Source organism: Poromitra crassiceps (assembly GCF_964638095.1).
Source record: "Poromitra crassiceps genome assembly, chromosome: 3".
NCBI lineage: Eukaryota > Metazoa > Chordata > Actinopteri > Beryciformes > Melamphaidae > Poromitra > Poromitra crassiceps.
In genome coordinates, this window is record NC_139625.1 from 36447807 (window position 1) to 36466527 (window position 18721).

The 18721-nt window shown below is 46.5% G+C and overlaps 1 protein-coding gene across 2 annotated transcripts in view; it reads left to right on the forward strand.

Moving 5' to 3' along the window:
• Positions 1-18721, forward strand: part of LOC310773672 (palmitoyltransferase ZDHHC14-like) — a 122389-nt gene that overhangs the window by 90935 nt on the left and 12733 nt on the right. For both annotated transcript variants that reach the window (XM_083633595.1, XM_083633596.1), the window contains exons 6-9: positions 3242-3290; positions 9057-9159; positions 10020-10129; positions 17304-17409. In XM_083633595.1, the coding sequence (XP_083489721.1) occupies positions 3242-3290; positions 9057-9159; positions 10020-10129; positions 17304-17409 (368 nt within the window). The remainder of the gene's footprint in view (positions 1-3241; positions 3291-9056; positions 9160-10019; positions 10130-17303; positions 17410-18721) is intronic.

An 18721-nucleotide genomic window follows, 5' to 3' on the forward strand; every position in this document is an offset into this window, starting at 1 on the left:
TTTGATTTGATTCCGATTCCTGGGGTCACAATTCAACTCAATCGATTCCCGATTCAAAATCGTTTGTCAATTCAGTACATAGGGGGATTTCAGGATCTACTCCAGTCCGCTGTGTTAAGAAAGGCGGTGTAGCAAATGATGGCATGAAAGCAGAATAAAGTGTATAAGATTATGTAGGAGCTAGGTATGATTGTGTGTTATTACTGTATGATATATTGTTGGTCACATACGGGGATTTGAGTCACCTGTCACTGTCACATACGGGGATTTGGGTGACGTGGTATTGGTGGGACGGTTCATAGTAATAATCAGCTGTTTGCCTGTTTGCTTTGGTTTTGTGAATGGAGAGAGGGTAAAGAGGGGGAAGTCTCACTTTTGCTGAACGCTATCGTTTACGTTGCCTAGATCGCTGTTTTTGGATGCAATTTATGGATGTTTCACGCTGTATGTTCACCTGCAATAAATCTGCAAAACGTAACTTTCTTTGGATCAGTGATTTTTTGTCCTCGACAGCCAGCGCGTCGGCCCAGGTCAGTCCCCCTATTAGCCTCTCGGCGACTAATTTTTGGGCTTTGATAGTCGCCTATAGATTATGTATTTTTTTATTTGCAATAAAATAATAATACAATAATAACACAGTAGTACACACAAAGGCAAACGTAAGACAAAGGTAGGTAGGTGGAACATAAGAATCGATTTTTTTGGACACCCCTCCATACCATAGTGTTAAACCTCCTGCCATGAACCAATGCCATTAAACAAAGGAGGTTTCATTTCACTAGACCAGTGGTTCTCAGGACCGCTAAACTGATACAAATTAGACCACGGGCCCCATTTGATAAGATTTTGTCCCAGGGTCCCCCATATTTGCTTTTAGATGTTTTATTGCAGAACGTGTTTGAAACCCATTACCAAAATAAAATAGTCATACATTCTGTCATTGTGTTACTTATGGATGGAATTATAGTGAAAATAAATTATTCCCCTTTTTGCTGGGGACCCCCCTGGAAGGACCCCTGGGGGTCCCCCGACCCCACTTTGAGAACCAGTGCACTAGACTAGTGTGTACTTTTAGTGCTGTAATCACACTCAACCCCCCCCGCCTGTATCATTTCTCCAGTGTAACACTGATTGCCAGTCTGTTGCTTTTTGTGCAGCTGTAAAAAAAACAAAAGACAGAATAACTCCACAGAGATGTCTCCAGCTGTGTTGAGCTTGCCTGCACAAACCTATTGGATTGAACGGTGTCTCTCTCTCCCTGGCTCTGTCCTCCTCATCACAGGTGTCTCTCTCTCCCTGGCTCTGTCCTCCTCATCACAGGTGTCTCTCTCTCCCTGGCTCTGTCCTCCTCATCACAGGTGTCTCTCTCTCCCTGGCTCTGTCCTCCTCATCACAGGTGTCTCTCTCTCCCTGGCGCTGTCCTCCTCAGCACAGGTGTCTCTCTCTCCCTGGCTCTGTCCTCCTCAGCACAGGTGTCTCTCTCTCCCTGGCTCTGTCCTCCTCAGCACAGGTGTCTCTCTCTCCCTGGCTCTGTCCTCCTCAGCACAGGTGTCTCTCTCTCCCTGGCTCTGTCCTCCTCAGCACAGGTGTCTCTCTCCCTGGCTCTGTCCTCCTCAGCACAGGTGTCTCTCTCTCCCTGGCTCTGTCCTCCTCATCACAGGTGTCTCTCTCTCCCTGGCTCTGTCCTCCTCATCACAGGTGTCTCTCTCTCCCTGGCTCTGTCCTCCTCATCACAGGTGTCTCTCTCTCCCTGGCTCTGTCCTCCTCATCACAGGTGTCTCTCTCTCCCTGGCTCTGTCCTCCTCATCACAGGTGTCTCTCTCTCCCTGGCTCTGTCCTCCTCATCACAGGTGTCTCTCTCTCCCTGGCTCTGTCCTCCTCATCACAGGTGTCTCTCTCTCCCTGGCTCTGTCCTCCTCATCACAGGTGTCTCTCTCTCCCTGGCTCTGTCCTCCTCATCACAGGTGTCTCTCTCTCCCTGGCTCTGTCCTCCTCATCACAGGTGTCTCTCTCTCCCTGGCTCTGTCCTCCTCATCACAGGTGTCTCTCTCTCCCTGGCTCTGTCCTCCTCAGCACAGGTGTCTCTCTCTCCCTGGCTCTGTCCTCCTCATCACAGGTGTCTCTCTCTCCCTGGCTCTGTCCTCCTCAGCACAGGTGTCTCTCTCCCTGGCTCTGTCCTCCTCATCACAGGTGTCTCTCTCTCCCTGGCTCTGTCCTCCTCATCACAGGTGTCTCTCTCTCCCTGGCTCTGTCCTCCTCAGCACAGGTGTCTCTCTCCCTGGCTCTGTCCTCCTCATCACAGGTGTCTCTCTCTCTCAGGCTCTGTCCTCATCACAGGTGGTAGTGAAATTGGAATGGCAATTAAAGGCAGACTGTCTAGCTAGCGGAAGCTCTGCTCGAGATACGGATTCTGCTCTCAGGGCTGTCGAGGGCGGCTGTTATTGTTTATTTTTATTTTTCAAGTATGCGCACATCCTTGGAGAATCACATGGAGAGCCTTAACCAGCCTTAATGACTTGCAGCTGGCCGGGGCAGAGTGTCTGCAGGCAGACAAAGGGAGGATATTTATCCATGTGGAAAACATATAGAGAAGGTAAACACTGCCCATCTGCTTAATATTGCCGAGATTATGATGATACAAAGTGGGTCAATAATCAGCAAAGTCTCCCCTTAAGAAAGTCGGGTTTCAACCTGTGGGAAGCACTGACGTCCGTTCTGAAGGGGTGAAAAATAGCGTTTAGGGTGGGTGTGCTATTTATGTTGCCTGCCGTTCACAGCTGATCCGATAAAAAGCTGTGTAGGTTGGAGGGTTGTCTAATGATTAGACGACTGATTAGACTGTAATCGGCTGTCACTAACGGCTTTGTAACTGTCACTAACGGCTTTGTAACTGTCACTAACAGCTTTGTAACTGTCACTAATGGTTTTGTAACTGTCACTAACGGCTTTGTAACTTTTAGACCAAAGAAAAAGGTGGTAGTTTGTGGATATTAGTGGGTTTTAGGCCAATCTAAAACGACCTTTAGACATAAACCAAGAAATAGTCCTCAGCAGGTAATAGCTCCAGACAGTGTGTGTGTGTGTGTGTGTGTGTGTGATGCCCAATGTATGTTACAAGCTTCTACATTCGAGGGTATAATTGTTGAATGGTGATAATTATGTACAATTGTGTGAGTTGGTGTGTACGCCATGACAAACAAATATACAGAGGAGTTGTAAACTGCTTTTTCTCTCTCCACAGGCTCCCATCAAACTGGGTTCCTCAGCGCACTCAAAGATAGTCCTGCCAGATATCCTTTCACCAATGTCTTTGCATTGTATGTTTTTGTGAAAGTTATTGCTTGATTGCTTGTGTGTTTGTCTTTGGTTTTTGTGTCCCGGACCCTCTACCACCAGTGTTGGGCAAGTTACTTTCAAAATGTAATATACTACATATTACTACGGTAGTTACTTTCATTTGAAAGTAATGTTACTTTACAATATTACTGTCTGTGTGAGAGTAACTCGTTACTTATTACACTACTTTTTTGGATTACTTTTACCAAAACAACAGCAGCTTCAGAATGACATGGCCGCCCCGGAACCATCCCGAAAAATAATTTCAACCGCCTTGAAGTCAGTGTAAACAATCCACAATTCTAAATGTTATCCTTTTCCTTTGTTATTGTCATCTATAGTGGATATATAAATATAAAGATATATAAATATCTGCTTTGATTTAATAAAATGTAACTCAATTTGTAACTTGAGTTACTTGACAAAGTAACTGGTTACTTACTGGTTACTTACTTACTGGTTACTTACTTACTGGTTACTTATTACTGAAATCCTATAAGTAATAAGTTATATTACTGAGTTACTGCTAAAAGTAATATGTTACTTTTGTAATGAGTTACCCCCAACACTGTCTACCACCTCCCTTTAATACCATTCAGGGATGGGCGGCATTGCCCATTACTTTCTAACACAAATTCCTGTTTTTCTGTTCTCTTACCACTTAATTATTTGGGGGGGTCGATTAGTTGCATGGCGATGCTGACATGGACGATTCTGAATCAATTCACAAATGTACCGTATATATATATTTTTTTAATAACGTGATGTTGACAGAACGAAAAACTGCGAGGGCAGTGCAGCACCTGGACAGTCTACAGCACGCACATGCTTAAGTCATCCAATACATGTATCTTGTAGTTCATCTTCAAAAAACACAGTGCTGGCAAGCATTTTTTTATTTAATGACTCAATAATTACCTTTGCGAGACGAACGTGAAGTTGTTAACTTTCTATGCCGTCACTCAGAGACTAGCGCTGCTGCAATGATGATGAAAGCAGAGATCTTTCCATGGAGTGATGCGTCCTCTGATTTAAAATAACTGACGCATAAGTGAGGGTTCAAAAGAACTGACAGACAGACGGCAGAAATACTGCAGCAGCTTCACTCAAACGGAGCTGCTTCATTGAAACAAGTGGAGTTTGCATGTTTTCCCTGTGTTCGTGTGGGTTTTCTCCGGGTGCTCCGGTTTCCTCCCTCCATCAAAGACATGTACAGTATGTTAGGGTTAATACTCCTGTCAGTGCCTCTGACCAAGGCAATGGCAAAAAGAACTGGAGTTGGTCCCCGGGCGCTGCACTGCGCCTGTCCATTGCTCCTAGTTCTAGGAAGGTTCCTACTAGAGCAGTGATCCTCACTATTTCTTCGATGAGAGCCGCACTGGCAGGACAAAGTCAATAGGAGAGCCACTTTTACCGCAAAACACCAAAAGCCACCCCAACCAAGCACATCTGCCTACCATTTTTTTGTTTTATTGTTTTCCACACACACACACACACACACACACACACACACACACACACACACACACACATATATATACCAGTTTCCCCTAGAAAGTCTTTCAGGCCTGGAGGGATTTCGAAACGTACCCCGACCGCAACGGTGGGAGCCGTCGCTGGTGACGCTGAAGTTTTAGCTAACCTGTTCACATCTATGTTCGCAATGGCATCCCAAGTATCATCATACTATTATGGGATGCGATGCGAACAGTTGTATTATGGTATGTGCGTTTCCCAGGCAACGACACACGTTGACACGTTTTGGAACAGCGCTGCACGCTGGCACAATACTCCTAAAAGCAAAATGCTTATTGTTTTGAATGATTTGGGACCTTCTATTACTGTCAACACCAGTATTGTTGTATTGTAATAATATGCCATAAAGGTTTATTGAAATTTTGGGGAGAGCAGGGGGAAAAAAAAAATATATATATATATTTTTTTTTTCAATTTCTTAGAGCCGCCAACTAAAGCTTCGAGAGCCGCCAGCGTCTCGCGAGCCGCGCAATGAGGAACTAGGTACTAGAGGATGGGTCAAATGCAGAGGATTAATTTCCCCATGGGGATAAATAAAGGATAACTTAACTTAAAGTGAAATTCACTTGAACGAACTGAAACTGTGTCATTTAATTGTGCGTTTGTTTAATGTTGCAGCCTGTAGAAATGTCCACCGCACAACAGACTGTGACACTTTCTGCACTGTGAGGAAAAGCTCTGCTCTGTCTGTCCGGCTGCTCCGTAATCTGGACGACATTCACATTTTAAAAATAAATGAGTCCATTCCAAACGATGTAAATGTCACTGCCCACATAATTCTATGCGTCTTTCACGTTGGTATCATGTTAAGCAATACAGCCACTAGTGGGCAGTAGAGAGTCAGATGTGTGAGTGTGTGTGTGGTACTGCTCCATTGAGTATGGACAGAAAGCTCCGTCCGTATGCATATCTGTATTTAACGTTGAGCATAATTGGGCCTTAAAGGTATAGTAGGCAACGATTTAATTTAAAAAATATTTATTTTATCCTTATAGAAAGTTTCCCTTCAAAAACATAAATTCTCTCACACACAATACTGTGGCAGTGTGTTTATGGACAGACGCTGCCCCCCTGCCTGATTTTGGTGCTATTTACATTTGTTTGGCTGTGGCCGGGATGTTTTCAGGCGGAGGCATTGTAGAGCTCCCACAGGGGGCCCAGCCAATAACATCGCTCACAGGGCAACAGCCCAGCCAATAGCATCGCTAAGATGTTCTCAGAGGGATCAGCTCAGCACATTGGAGTCAGAGCGGACTAAACAAGGAAGTGCAGCACCTTCCCAGAACTCTCCAAACAGCTGTTTGGACCTTATATCTCCATGGTTTGGAGGTAGGTGTGTGTTTATTTGTGCCTTTATAACATAACCGCTCTGAAACTATCAGAAAAAAAGTTTAATCCCTGTGTTTCAACGGTTTTCTGGCGCTCTCCCCATGTATTGTCAAGCTCACTCGACCACATAAACACAGAACACAACAAAACAATGTCTTAACACCTGGGGCTGTGTCTGTCCACATAAACACACTGCCATAGTATTGTGTGCGTCAGAATTGAGGGGAAACCTTTCTATAAGGATAAAAAAATATTTTTAATGAAATAGTTGCATAACACGACGCCTGCATCAAGATGCATGGATAACCATTGATCATCACATCATAGCCCTCTGAATCGAATCGTGAGGTGCCTAGTGATTCCCGCCTGTAAGTCCACAGCCTGCACAGAGAAACGGGCCGTGTGTGGCAATGCCACTACAGTGTTAATACTATACTTGACACAGACAAGTGCTGACGGCAAGGGCTCATGGGTCACAACAAGGGCTCATGGGTCACAACTCATTCAGACGACACCTTTTCAAAGCCTTTCCATCCATCTATTGCCCTGTGGCCATTTTATGCTTTGTGCCTGATTATTAGTCCTGTTCTATCAGGCTTACACAGCATGCAAGGCAGCTCCCCTCTCTGTCCCGGTCTATTGGTTCAATCTTTCTTTGATTTCATCTCACCTCCCTCTTCAGCAGTGATGTGCGAGTGCCATTTGATCTGCATGTGTGATTGCGTGTGTGATAGATGCAGAGTGTGTACACGGCGCCTTAAGCTACACCTGTTACAAATAAACTATAAATCAGCTTATTCAACACGGCATCAATGAGCCAAATTTACACCAGTCAAAACCTTTTATTTTGACATTTCAGTAATGTTCGGGGGCCATGCTATTTAACCTCAGCTTTTAGCTATAAAACCAGGCAATTGAGGTAGGAGGCAGTGAACCTACAGTATATCACAATTTTAATGTCATCTCCCCAACAGACTATTTCTCTGAGTCGCAAATTAAATTGAAAGCACAGGGAAATGTCTCTCTCTCTTTCTCTCTCTCTCTCTCTCTCTCTCTCTCTCTCTTTCTCTCTATGGCTGAGCAAGATAACCATTATTCTGGTATAGAAATGAGTGCAGAGCCAAGCTGATAACGGCGGCAGTGTCCTACAGAGCCTTAATAAAGGAGAATTAGAGTCGATAGCATCGCAGCAGTCATTTATAGTAGGTGAAATGATGATGACATGCTTTGTTGTTTATAGTAGGTGAAATGATGACATGCTTTGTTGTTTATAGTAGGTGAAATGATGACATGCTTTGTTGTTTATAGTAGGTGAAATGATGACATGCTTTGTCCTTGCTAAGGAGGGAGAGATTGTGAAGAGAGAAAAAGAAGAGGTAGGTTAAGAGAGAGCAAAGCTGAGTGAGGTCACGTTTTGATTTTCCAAATGCTGTTGTGCAGAGTGATGAATGGACTTATGAGCAGACTGTCTCTCAGCCTGTCTCCTACACGCTTATCTTTGTACTGTATGTTGTCTGTAATGATGGTAAATGGCCCACATTTATATGGCGCTTTTATCCAAAGCGCTTTACAAATGAGTAGGTACATTCACCCATTCATACACCCATAGTGGCAAGCTACTGTACCACGCAGGGTGCTGGCACAGCCATCGGGAGTAATTTGGGGTTCAGTATCTTGCCCACGGACACTTGGACATGCAGACTGGAGGAGCCAGGCTAACAAACTAATAAACAAGACACAAATCACCAGTTACCTACCCTAGCCAACAGCAGTATGAAGCATGTCATTGGGGTTTTCAAGTGGGCACCTTCCTTCACCGATGTTTCGTTAAGTTAGGCCCACGACACCTCAAGAAGGCTTAACGGTGTAATCCAGTGTCCTGGAAACCCCTCCATGCTACCACCGCACAACTGCATATTACCTCACTATCTAAGCCTAGCTATCCAGGTCGGTTCGGTATGACATTCCTAACTACACCACCACTGTCAATGATTCAGCCCTGTTGATGCGGACCGTCAATCATGACCAACAACAAACCATCAATCTTACCTTAGTGAGCTCCCCAGCTAGCATATTTCCTCCTTAGCCACAGCCATTCACTTGCTCGTTCTGCTGCCTGAGACATGTTGCTAACCGGTAACCGAATGCCCAAGTTAGTAGGGCAATAACGGACTTTGCCACAAAACCACGGCAGCCCACCTCTACAGGCCACACTCGAGCCCGCCAACCTCGCTGCTCTGCCTCTGCTGCCATTTCAGCATACCTAGCTTTCTTGCGCTCATAAGCCTCCTCAACTCGATCTTCCCAGGGGACTGTGAGTTCGATAAAATAAACTATCTTCTCTACCTCAGACCACAGTAACAAGTCAGGACGTAGCCGGGTGCTAACTATATATGCTGTGTGATAATCAATAGACTTTATAATGACCATATTCTTATTCATGGATGATGACTGATTTTACATCTATAATAAATATTCTATTCCTAATATATAGTTACATGTTTGCTATGATATTAGCATAGTTGTTCAAATTGATCATAAGATTACTATCGATGGATGGATGCATCTTGTACAGTATCCATATCCTCTGCAGCTTATGTGGAGCAGAAATGATGATCAGCATTGTGTTCAGCCCTCAGGCTATAGGTCAAATATGCTAGCTGTTGGTAGAGCGCCATTCATTCTCGGTCCACCCGTGTGTGTGTGTGTGTGTGTGTGTGTGTGTGTGTGTGTGTGTGTGTGTGTGTGTGTGAGCGTGTGTGTGTGTGTGAGCGTGTGTGTGTGTGTCATATTGTCGCCTGCTTTGCTGAATGAAAAGGTGGATGAAAGCCAGATGTTCCTTGACTTGTGGTCACTGTGCTGGAGGTGGTGGTGTGTTTCTTCTCAGTCTGGTCCATAGTGGGCCTCTCAGGCTTCCATACCTACCTGATCAGCTCCAACCAGACCACCAATGAAGATGTGAGTATGGACACACATACAGTATACTGTATAGACCGATATAAGTATAGAAATGTGTATACTACATAGGGATTAGTCTCACACATACCAATTGGATTGGCCTTAGTAATGCATAGTTGCATACTGTAAATCCATTCGTTTACAGGGTTTGCCCCAAGTTGTTTAAATTGTCCTTTGTAATCTACCAGTGTGTGTGCTACACCTCCCCACCTCTCTCTCTCTCTCTTTCTCTCTCTCTCTCTCTCTCTCACACACACACACACACACACACACACACACACACACACACACACACACACACACACACACACACACAGTAGTGTGTCTGTTTCCTCTGCCTCAGATCACAATTCCAGGTTCACAAGACTGAATTTAAGTGGGTACATAAGAGCCAAAACCTGTCTCTGTACTTCTGTACAGGCAGCAATACTGAAGAAAACTCCCAACTTCAGAAAAACGGAGGCTGAAATGTTGAGATAAATGATACTCTTCTACTCTCGCTGCCTTTGCCTCCTTCGCTCTTCATGCTGCTGTTCTCCTATGGCATGGTCATTATTAGCTCTGGCAGCAGAGCACACTCCCCTCAGTGAGACAGATGAGGGTCACATTTCAACAGGGCCGGTTAGCTCAGTTGGTTAGAGCGTGGTGCTAATAACGCCAAGGTCGCGGGTTCGATCCCCGTACTGGCCACAGATGTTTTGGGCGATGGATTAGTCACAGTGGATTAGTCACAGTGTGCAAAACGTAATAATCTCTGGCACAAAAACAATATTCTGTTTTTGTCTCCCAGGATAATGCTTGAAGTAGTTACCCATCTCTGTTATAACTAGCTGATGACGTTAATGTGTGGTCTTCTCCAGATAAAAGGTTCGTGGTCTTCTAAAAGAGGGAAGGACAACTATAACCCCTACAGCCATGGCAATATATTGACCAACTGCTGTGCAGCGCTGTGTGGACCTCTGCCACCCAGGTATGGAAGGTGTGAACATGTGTAAGTGTATTGGTTTAATATGGATTCCCAGATGATGACATATGAGCCAATAACATTCACTGTCATTCTCTTAATGAGAAAACTCATCCATTAATTGTTCATCTTCAGTGTACTTGGGCACCTGTTTTCCCCCCGTGTCATTTCCTCTTTTGTCCCAGGGCTAAATTAGAACGGTTAGCCCAGACTCCTTTTGATGTGGGGAGAGCAGCTTTGAAATAAGCCTGCCTGCAGCCGTTTCTCTATACATAGCTGCTAAGATACTGCAAGAGTGGAAAGCATATTTCAAGCCTATTTTAACCCAATCCCAGATCAAAGTTTTGGTAGATGTATTAGATTTCACACTCCTGCTGTTCGTGTGAATCCAGAGAAAATACAGGCCAACATTCTCATATCCATGTGACTGTATGTCTCATGAAGCGGTAGTTTGTGAGGCCGTCCACTTTAAAACGTCTCTTTCTTTCAGCCTATAAATGCCCTGCTACATGTCTTCCGTCATGTACTTGATGGTGTCTCCATGGTTACCCACTGGCCGTAGATACCCACTATCTCCTCTTATCTTTCCCGGCCACTCTGCCCACTTTGACGAGACAACCCTCGCCCTGACGCTGTCAACACGTCACACAGCGCACAGCCTTAAACTGGCAGCGTCGACACTTGCTTAATGGTGAAATACATAGAGAAGGATTGAGACACATCAACACAAACAGAGTCTTACTACTCTCCAATTCAGCAGCACACACCCACAGTCTCTTCTCAATTTCAATGCACGCATAGATGATGCACACTCGAGAAGAGCAACAATGGGGCTCATTTCACAGCAACTGTTTTGAGGTAGTAAAGCAGGAAGTACAGCAAGTGTAACCAATACCATTAATGACGGTTCCATTCCATTTAGGTGTTCCAGTGCCAGGGCCCTCATTAACTCATTGAGTGCCAGCCACTTTTGGAAAACGGATGCTCCCAGTGCCAGCCCTTTCAGAGCGTTTTCAGTGATTTCTCAAGACCCACAGAATATTGTGTGATATTACTATGTAAACACAGAACACGCCCAAAGAACGATGAGACTATCTTGTATCATCAGCAAAAAAAAGTTTATTGATATCATTTTCCGTTCTTTAGTTATCAGCAGTATTAGATAGGTTGGTTTCAGCAAAAACAGACGTTTCAAACTAGAAGCTGAGATAATGAGCCTTTTGTGAAATTAAGCATTTCAAGCACATCACTGACTCTGAAGCTAATATTTTCTGTTGTAGTGACACCTACATCAGAAAATAATTTCCTTCAATAAAACAGCGAAAACAAAGGAATTTTGATGAGAAAATAATATTTTTTAGCTGCAACCAGCAGCGCTGGCCCCTGCGTGCGCAGACCCTACACCTTCTTGCTGGTCTTGATTTACTGCTGGTGGGCATCAGATATTCTAGCTTGTGTTTGCCAATCTGTCCATCGAGCCTGCTGTCTGGGTCGGTGTTGTATGGTGCCCTGCGTGCCCCACCCCCCTCAACTGCAAACCCCTCCTCCGTGGGAGTGTCTCTGGTGGCTCTCTGCTCTGAATTTTCCGCTGCACGTTTCAAAGTGCGCTGGCTGCACCCAGCCTATTTTCACAGCGCTCCGCCGTTTTTGTCGCCGGCTCCCAGCGCTTCCAACTGAGAATAATTTATCTTTTCAGAAAGACGCTGGTGACGGGTACTCCTTTTCTGGCAACTAATCATGTGGAGGGGCTATCGCAACAGACAGAAAGGCTCAATTGTGGGAGCAGATTGGCTGCTGTTCACAGGCACAGCTAACGTTACAGCATGCATCGGTTTCCGTGTGCCCACGGCTTCTTCTCTGTTTTTTTCCTCACCTTTCTCTAATTTGGAGAGCACTGTCGCCACCTAATGGGTCCGTAAAATAGCTTATACACCTTCAACATCCCCCATATTTTTACAGGAGATGCATCAGGCTTTGATCCACGTCCCACCGTCAAAAAACGCAATTGACGACTTTAGTCGTCATTGGCACTCTACGTTACTATTTGAATTGACGACTTTAGTCGTCATTGGCACTCAATGAGTTAATGTTACTGGTTACACCTGCTTTACTTCCACCTAACCGTTTTACCACCTCAAAACGGTTGCTGTGAAAGGGGCCTATGGAGGCTTTTAGTCTGTCCCTGTGTTTGGATGGACTGCGCTCTGGCCATCACAGAAACATTACTCACCAGTAATTAACTCCGGTGGGTGGCAGAGGAAAGTCCTCAACCCGCAGGTGGCTGCCATCTGGGCATGTGTGTGTGTGTGTGTGTGTGTGTGTGTGTGTGTGTGTGCCGGCCACAGGCCACAGGCCTTCCACAGCTGGGTCCACCAATGACGAAGGAATGTTTCACCTCAGCCTAGGACTATGCAAACAACATTGTCTCTTATACACACACACACACACACACACTCGGACAGAACGTTCTTGCCATTCATTCCCTGCTGAGACCTTGACTCACCACGAGCCCGAATGCGTCAGCCTACATGTTTTTGTGCAGAAAACGCTCATTTCCCACTAACCACATTTTGCAGAAGTTCCAGTATTCATTTCCACCAGCAATACAAGCCAGAAGGGCTGACTAAAATAACCCAGTACCAAGTAAGTAGTAACAAAACTACTCTCGTCAAACGATACCTGCATTCCATCCTTTTTCTACACAGATCTAGATTTTTTTTCTCTTTGTATGGTTCTGCTCACAGCCAATCACCGCAAGCATTCTTCGAGCGACTTGTGATTGGCCCACTACTACCCAGCAGCTACAACACACAGCTACAGTGTGTGGTGATGAAGTCGAGCGTAATGTGTGATGGAGTTGGCAGTTGAGCTGCTGAGATGCCACCAATACGTTCAAAAGTATGTCAAAAAAAGGCTATTGAATGAAGTACTCTATTGGTATGGGTGTCACTTTAAGGCTGCTTGTATCGTAATTGTTGAAACGATACCCAACCCTACCAGCCAGTGCTGTAGGTTCAGCTCTACCAGCCAGTGCTGTAGGTTCAGCCCTACCAGCCAGTGCTATAGGTTCAGCCCTACCAGCCAGTGCTGTAGGTTCAGCCCTACCAGCCAGTGCTGTAGCTCAGCCCTACCAGCCAGTGCTGTATGTTCAGTCCTACCAGCCAGTGCTGTAGCTCAGCCCTACCAGCCAGTGCTGTAGCTCAGCCCTACCAGCCAGTGCTGTATGTTCAGTCCTACCAGCCAGTGCTGTAGCTCAGCCCTACCAGCCAGTGCTGTAGGTTCAGCTCTACCAGCCAGTGCTGTAGGTTCAGTCCTACCAGCCAGTGCTGTAGCTCAGCCCTACCAGCCAGTGCTATAGGTTCAGTCCTACCAGCCAGTGCTGTAGCTCAGCCCTACCAGCCAGTGCTGTAGGTTCAGTCCTACCAGCCAGTGCTATAGGTTCAGCCCTACCAGCCAGTGCTATAGGTTCAGTCCTACCAGCCAGTGCTGTAGCTCAGCCCTACCAGCCAGTGCTATAGGTTCAGTCCTACCAGCCAGTGCTGTAGCTCAGTCCTACCAGCCAGTGCTGTAGGTTCAGTCCTACCAGCCAGTGCTATAGGTTCAGCCCTACCAGCCAGTGCTATAGGTTCAGTCCTACCAGCCAGTGCTATAGGTTCAGCCCTACCAGCCAGTGCTGTAGGTTCAGTCCTACCAGCCAGTGCTATAGGTTCAGCCCTACCAGCCAGTGCTGTAGGTTCAGTCCTACCAGCCAGTGCTGTAGTTCAGCCCTACCAGCCAGTGCTATAGGTTCAGTCCTACCAGCCAGTGCTATAGGTTCAGCCCTACCAGCCAGTGCTATAGGTTCAGCCCTACCAGCACTAGGTTCAGCCCTACCAGCCAGTGCTGTAGGTTCAGCCCTACCAGCCAGTGCTGTAGGTTCAGTCCTACCAGCCAGTGCTGTAGGTTCAGTCCTACCAGCCAGTGCTATAGGTTCAGCCCTACCAGCACTAGGTTCAGCCCTACCAGCCAGTGCTGTAGGTTCAGCCCTACCAGCCAGTGCTGTAGGTTCAGTCCTACCAGCCAGTGCTGTAGGTTCAGTCCTACCAGCCAGTGCTATAGGTCCAGCCCTACCAGCACTAGGTTCAGCCCTACCAGCCAGTGCTGTAGGTTCAGCCCTACCAGCCAGTGCTATAGGTTCAGCCCTACCAGCACTAGGCTCAGCCCTACCAGCCAGTGCTGTAGGTTCAGCCCTACCAGCCAGTGCTGTAGGTTCAGCCCTACCAGCCAGTGCTGTAGGTTCAGCCCTACCAGCCAGTGCTGTATGTTCAGTCCTACCAGCCAGTGCTGTAGGTTCAGCCCTACCAGCCAGTGCTGTAGCTCAGCCCTACCAGCCAGTGCTGTAGGTTCAGCCCTACCAGCCAGTGCTGTAGCTCAGCCCTACCAGCCAGTGCTGTAGGTTCAGCCCTACCAGCCAGTGCTGTAGCTCAGCCCTACCAGCCAGTGCTGTAGGTTCAGCCCTACCAGCCAGTGCTGTAGGTTCAGCCCTACCAGCCAGTGCTGTAGCTCAGCCCTACCAGCCAGTGCTGTAGGTTCAGCCCTACCAGCCAGTGCTGTAGGTTCAGCCCTACCAGCCAGTGCTGTAGGTTCAGCCCTACCAGCCAGTGCTGTAGGTTCAGCCCTACCAGCCAGTGCTATAGGTTCAGCCCTACCAGCCAGTGCTATAGGTTCAGCCCTACCAGCCAGTGCTATAGGTTCCTGGACTTTCTCTCCTGTGCTTGTTGTGACCCGCTTCGTCCCACTGGAGCCACACTGTCAACAGGCCTCTGGGTTACTGATTAGCCCCCTCACACCGCTAAACACCTTCACTGCCTGTGTGTGTGTATGTGTGTGTGTGTGTGTGTCTGTGTGTGTGTGTGTACTGGAGACTGCTTTGTCTCAGATCAGCCTTTATCTAGGTGATGAATGGCTGCTATCAGACACGGTCGGCCACACACACTCACACACACACATGTATGCACGTATACAAAGTGTTTCGCTCAGCAGGTTGTTGCCTAACCAGCCGTATCAGAGTCCTGCTGCATTAATGATGCCACCGAAATAATGATTCACTCCACTGCACGACCTCACTGATTGATTACTACGTTGTGTGAGTGTGTGTGTGTGTGTGTGTGTGTGTGTGTGTGTGTGTGTGTGTGTGTGTGTGTACGAGAGCAAGTGGAAAAATGCATGTGTATGCACTGTATCTTATGCATGTACATGGCTTGAATATGATGAGCCTTGTACATGCATAACATTCAGCACACACACACACACACACACACTATGAACTATGTGTTTTTGCAGCGTAGTGTTGGGTGTCATTGACACACAAGGTAATTTGTACTCTGCTAATCCCTCCCTTATCATTGACTTAACCTGGCTGGGTATGGTTATTAGCCTGCTATCACAGTCAGTCAAAGTACATGGCTATTTCATTTGTAAGTCTCCACTTGAAGGCCTTGCAGTGCTCCAAAGGAATCACTTAAACAAGTGCGAATTCGCAACAGCTGCGACCACACATTATGTGAATTTCCTAACTGCAGGATGCCAGGGGCAGCCCACCCTCTTCTGCCTCTGCCACCTTGCATTTTGAAATTTGCTTACCCCCTTTAGCCAATTGGCATGCCATGAACACAAACACACACACAACCTCCATCCCAAATGTCATCCTAGGGCGAAAGCTGTGGCCGCCAAAGGGTGGATGGACAGAGCGCTTTATTCACCTTATCATTTGCCCATATCAGGAGGCTTCTGCATACGTCATCTTGTAATCGTTATTCAGTTTTTTGACCCGGAAGTAGATTACTCCTACCTTTATCATTTTTAGACTTGCCAAAAAGCTGTTTTCAAGCAAAAAAAAACAGTTTTAAAGTTAAAAATTTTTTTTGGATGAGAACATAACATCCAAATGTGACCAGTTTATCAGAAAAACGCCTATTTGGACATTTTTAAGGAGCAGTGACGAGCGCTGGCTGTGACCGGTCGGACTAGCTAGTATCCGTCAGCCCCTACTGGCAGTGAGAAAACACTGTCGACGTGCTTAATTGTAACTAACGTTATGTCGACCACCCGGCATAGCCATCAGCTCCTTGCAGCACTAATGCTATGAGCATGTAACTGAAGTTGGCCACACTCGCTGCAGTGTAGCTGCTGAATGTTGCCAAACTTCATTCATAGTTTACAGTTTATCGATGTTTACAATGCAACCGGCCGGCTGGCACGCTGAACCGGAAGAACAACTACAATTGCGTCAGACATGGAAGAGAAAAAGTGGGCAGGACAACAAGGTGAATAGAGCTGCTGGTCACAGACAGAGTGATCTATAGAGCTGCTGGTCACAGACAGAGTGATCTATAGAGCTGCTGGTCACAGACAGAGTGATCTATAGAGCTGCTGGTCACAGACAGAGTGATCTATAGAGCTGCTGGTCACAGACAGAGTGATCTATAGAGCTGCTGGTCACAGACAGAGTGATCTATAGAGCTGCTGGTCACAGACAGAGTGATCTATAGAGCTGCTGGTCACAGACAGAGTGCTCTATAGAGCTGCTGGACACAGACAGAGTGATCTATAGAGCTGCTGGTCACAGACAGAGTGATCTATAGAGCTGCTGGTCACAGACAGAGTGATCTATAGAGCTGCTGGACACAGACAGAGTGATCTATAGAGCTGCTGGTCACAGACAGAGTGATCTATAGAGCTGCTGGTCACAGACAGAGTGCTCTATAGAGCTGCTGGTCACAGACAGAGTGATCTATAGAGCTGCTGGACACAGACAGAGTGATCTATAGAGCTGCTGGTCACAGACAGAGTGATCTATAGAGCTGCTGGACACAGACAGAGTGATCTATAGAGCTGCTGGTCACAGACAGAGTGATCTATAGAGCTGCTGGACACTGACAGAGTGATCTATAGAGCTGCTGGTCACAGACAGAGTGATCTATAGAGCTGCTGGTCACAGACAGAGTGATCTATAGAGCTGCTGGACACAGACAGAGTGATCTATAGAGCTGCTGGTCACAGACAGAGTGATCTATAGAGCTGCTGGTCACAGCTAAAAATCTTGTTAGAATTCACTCCTGCAGGTTATTAATAATCTTTGCTGTCTGATGCCTGTGAATGCCCCAAAAAACGCCTTCTCTCTTTTTTTCTCTCTGTCTAGTCTCATTGATAGACGGGGGTTCGTCCAATCAGATGCACCTCAACTGGCACCACCAACCAATGGCATCACAATGTACGGTGCCACCCAATCCCAACAGAGCCACATGGTAAGACACTCCCCTGATTCATTGTATTTTCTGTCCTTTCCCCATGCAGCTTCACTCAGACATTCTGCTTGTCGTGGTCATGTGCGATCAGGAGCTAGAGCCCCTGTTCCAGGAAAGCTTGATGGAGTAATTTCCAGCCTTATTTAAGGTGCTTTCACATAGAGCAAGTGAACCAATCACAAGAGACTCACGTACAGCAAGTGAACCAATCACAAGAGACGCGTGGCGTATTTCATTCCGCAACTTGTTCACGGCAAACATGAGTTTGGAGCAGGAGAGTTGAAAGTTTGACAGCCAGCGAAGTCGGCAAATTTTATTTTTGCTTTCAAAAATGATTCAAATGACTCCAAGATGAGGACAAGATTAATATGCAAGTTAACAATAGCAGAAGGAGCACAGGAGCGTAATTTTTCTAAAACAATAACAAGTGCCGTCTTCCAGCAACATCCTGCCTCGCTGAGCCACAGACGTCGTGGCTCGTATGATTTTGCATCTGATTGTTTGTGATTGCGACAGTCAACCGTAGTAATTGGTTTAAGGCCTGGCCTAGATCTTGGTGAGCGTGAGGGCCAACTGAGGTCAGAGTGGTTGTCCCTATATTCCAAACAAACAACAGCCAGTAACACACACACACATCCAGGGAGTTAAATCCACTTAGTTATTCTCATTCCATTAGATTAGAACAAATCAAATTGCTCAGGATTCCAAATGGCGAGTCAGCCATGTTGTTTTCAATTTTACACCTAACGCTCCGTGTTGTCTGTGAATTAGGTCAGCAGCAGCACGGAGGGGTGCCATGTGTGTGTGTGTGCGTGGTGACATTGCAGACTGAGTTGGATGATTGGTCTTTCCGAGCTGTCACTCATTCTCTTGTCTCAGTCATCGATTGCTCACCCGTCCACATATCTCAGATAGAGGGCGTGAGCGTGCGCTGGCAGCATGCGCTGGCAGCATGCGCTGGCAGCGTGTGACATCCCAGACACAGAATGCGAGAGAGAGAGAGAGATGGCAAGAAAAGGAATGAGACTGTGGAGAGATAATGAATGGTTAGACCATTTTAAAGGATATACTCACAAACTCACAAATTGAGAATACACACGCCCCAGTCAGCAAATAGAGTAATGGTTATTGTAAGTGTCAAACTATTCCCTACAGTCTGGGAGAGAACAGCTCGTGTTGTGAACAAGACGTACTGAACTCGCTGTCCCTGGTCCTCCAATGAAGGCAACAAGTGTTTTGTTTGTTCAGATGCGCTATGCACTTCACACATTACATGCTAGAACCAAGGCCTCCACGCACGCGCACACGCACA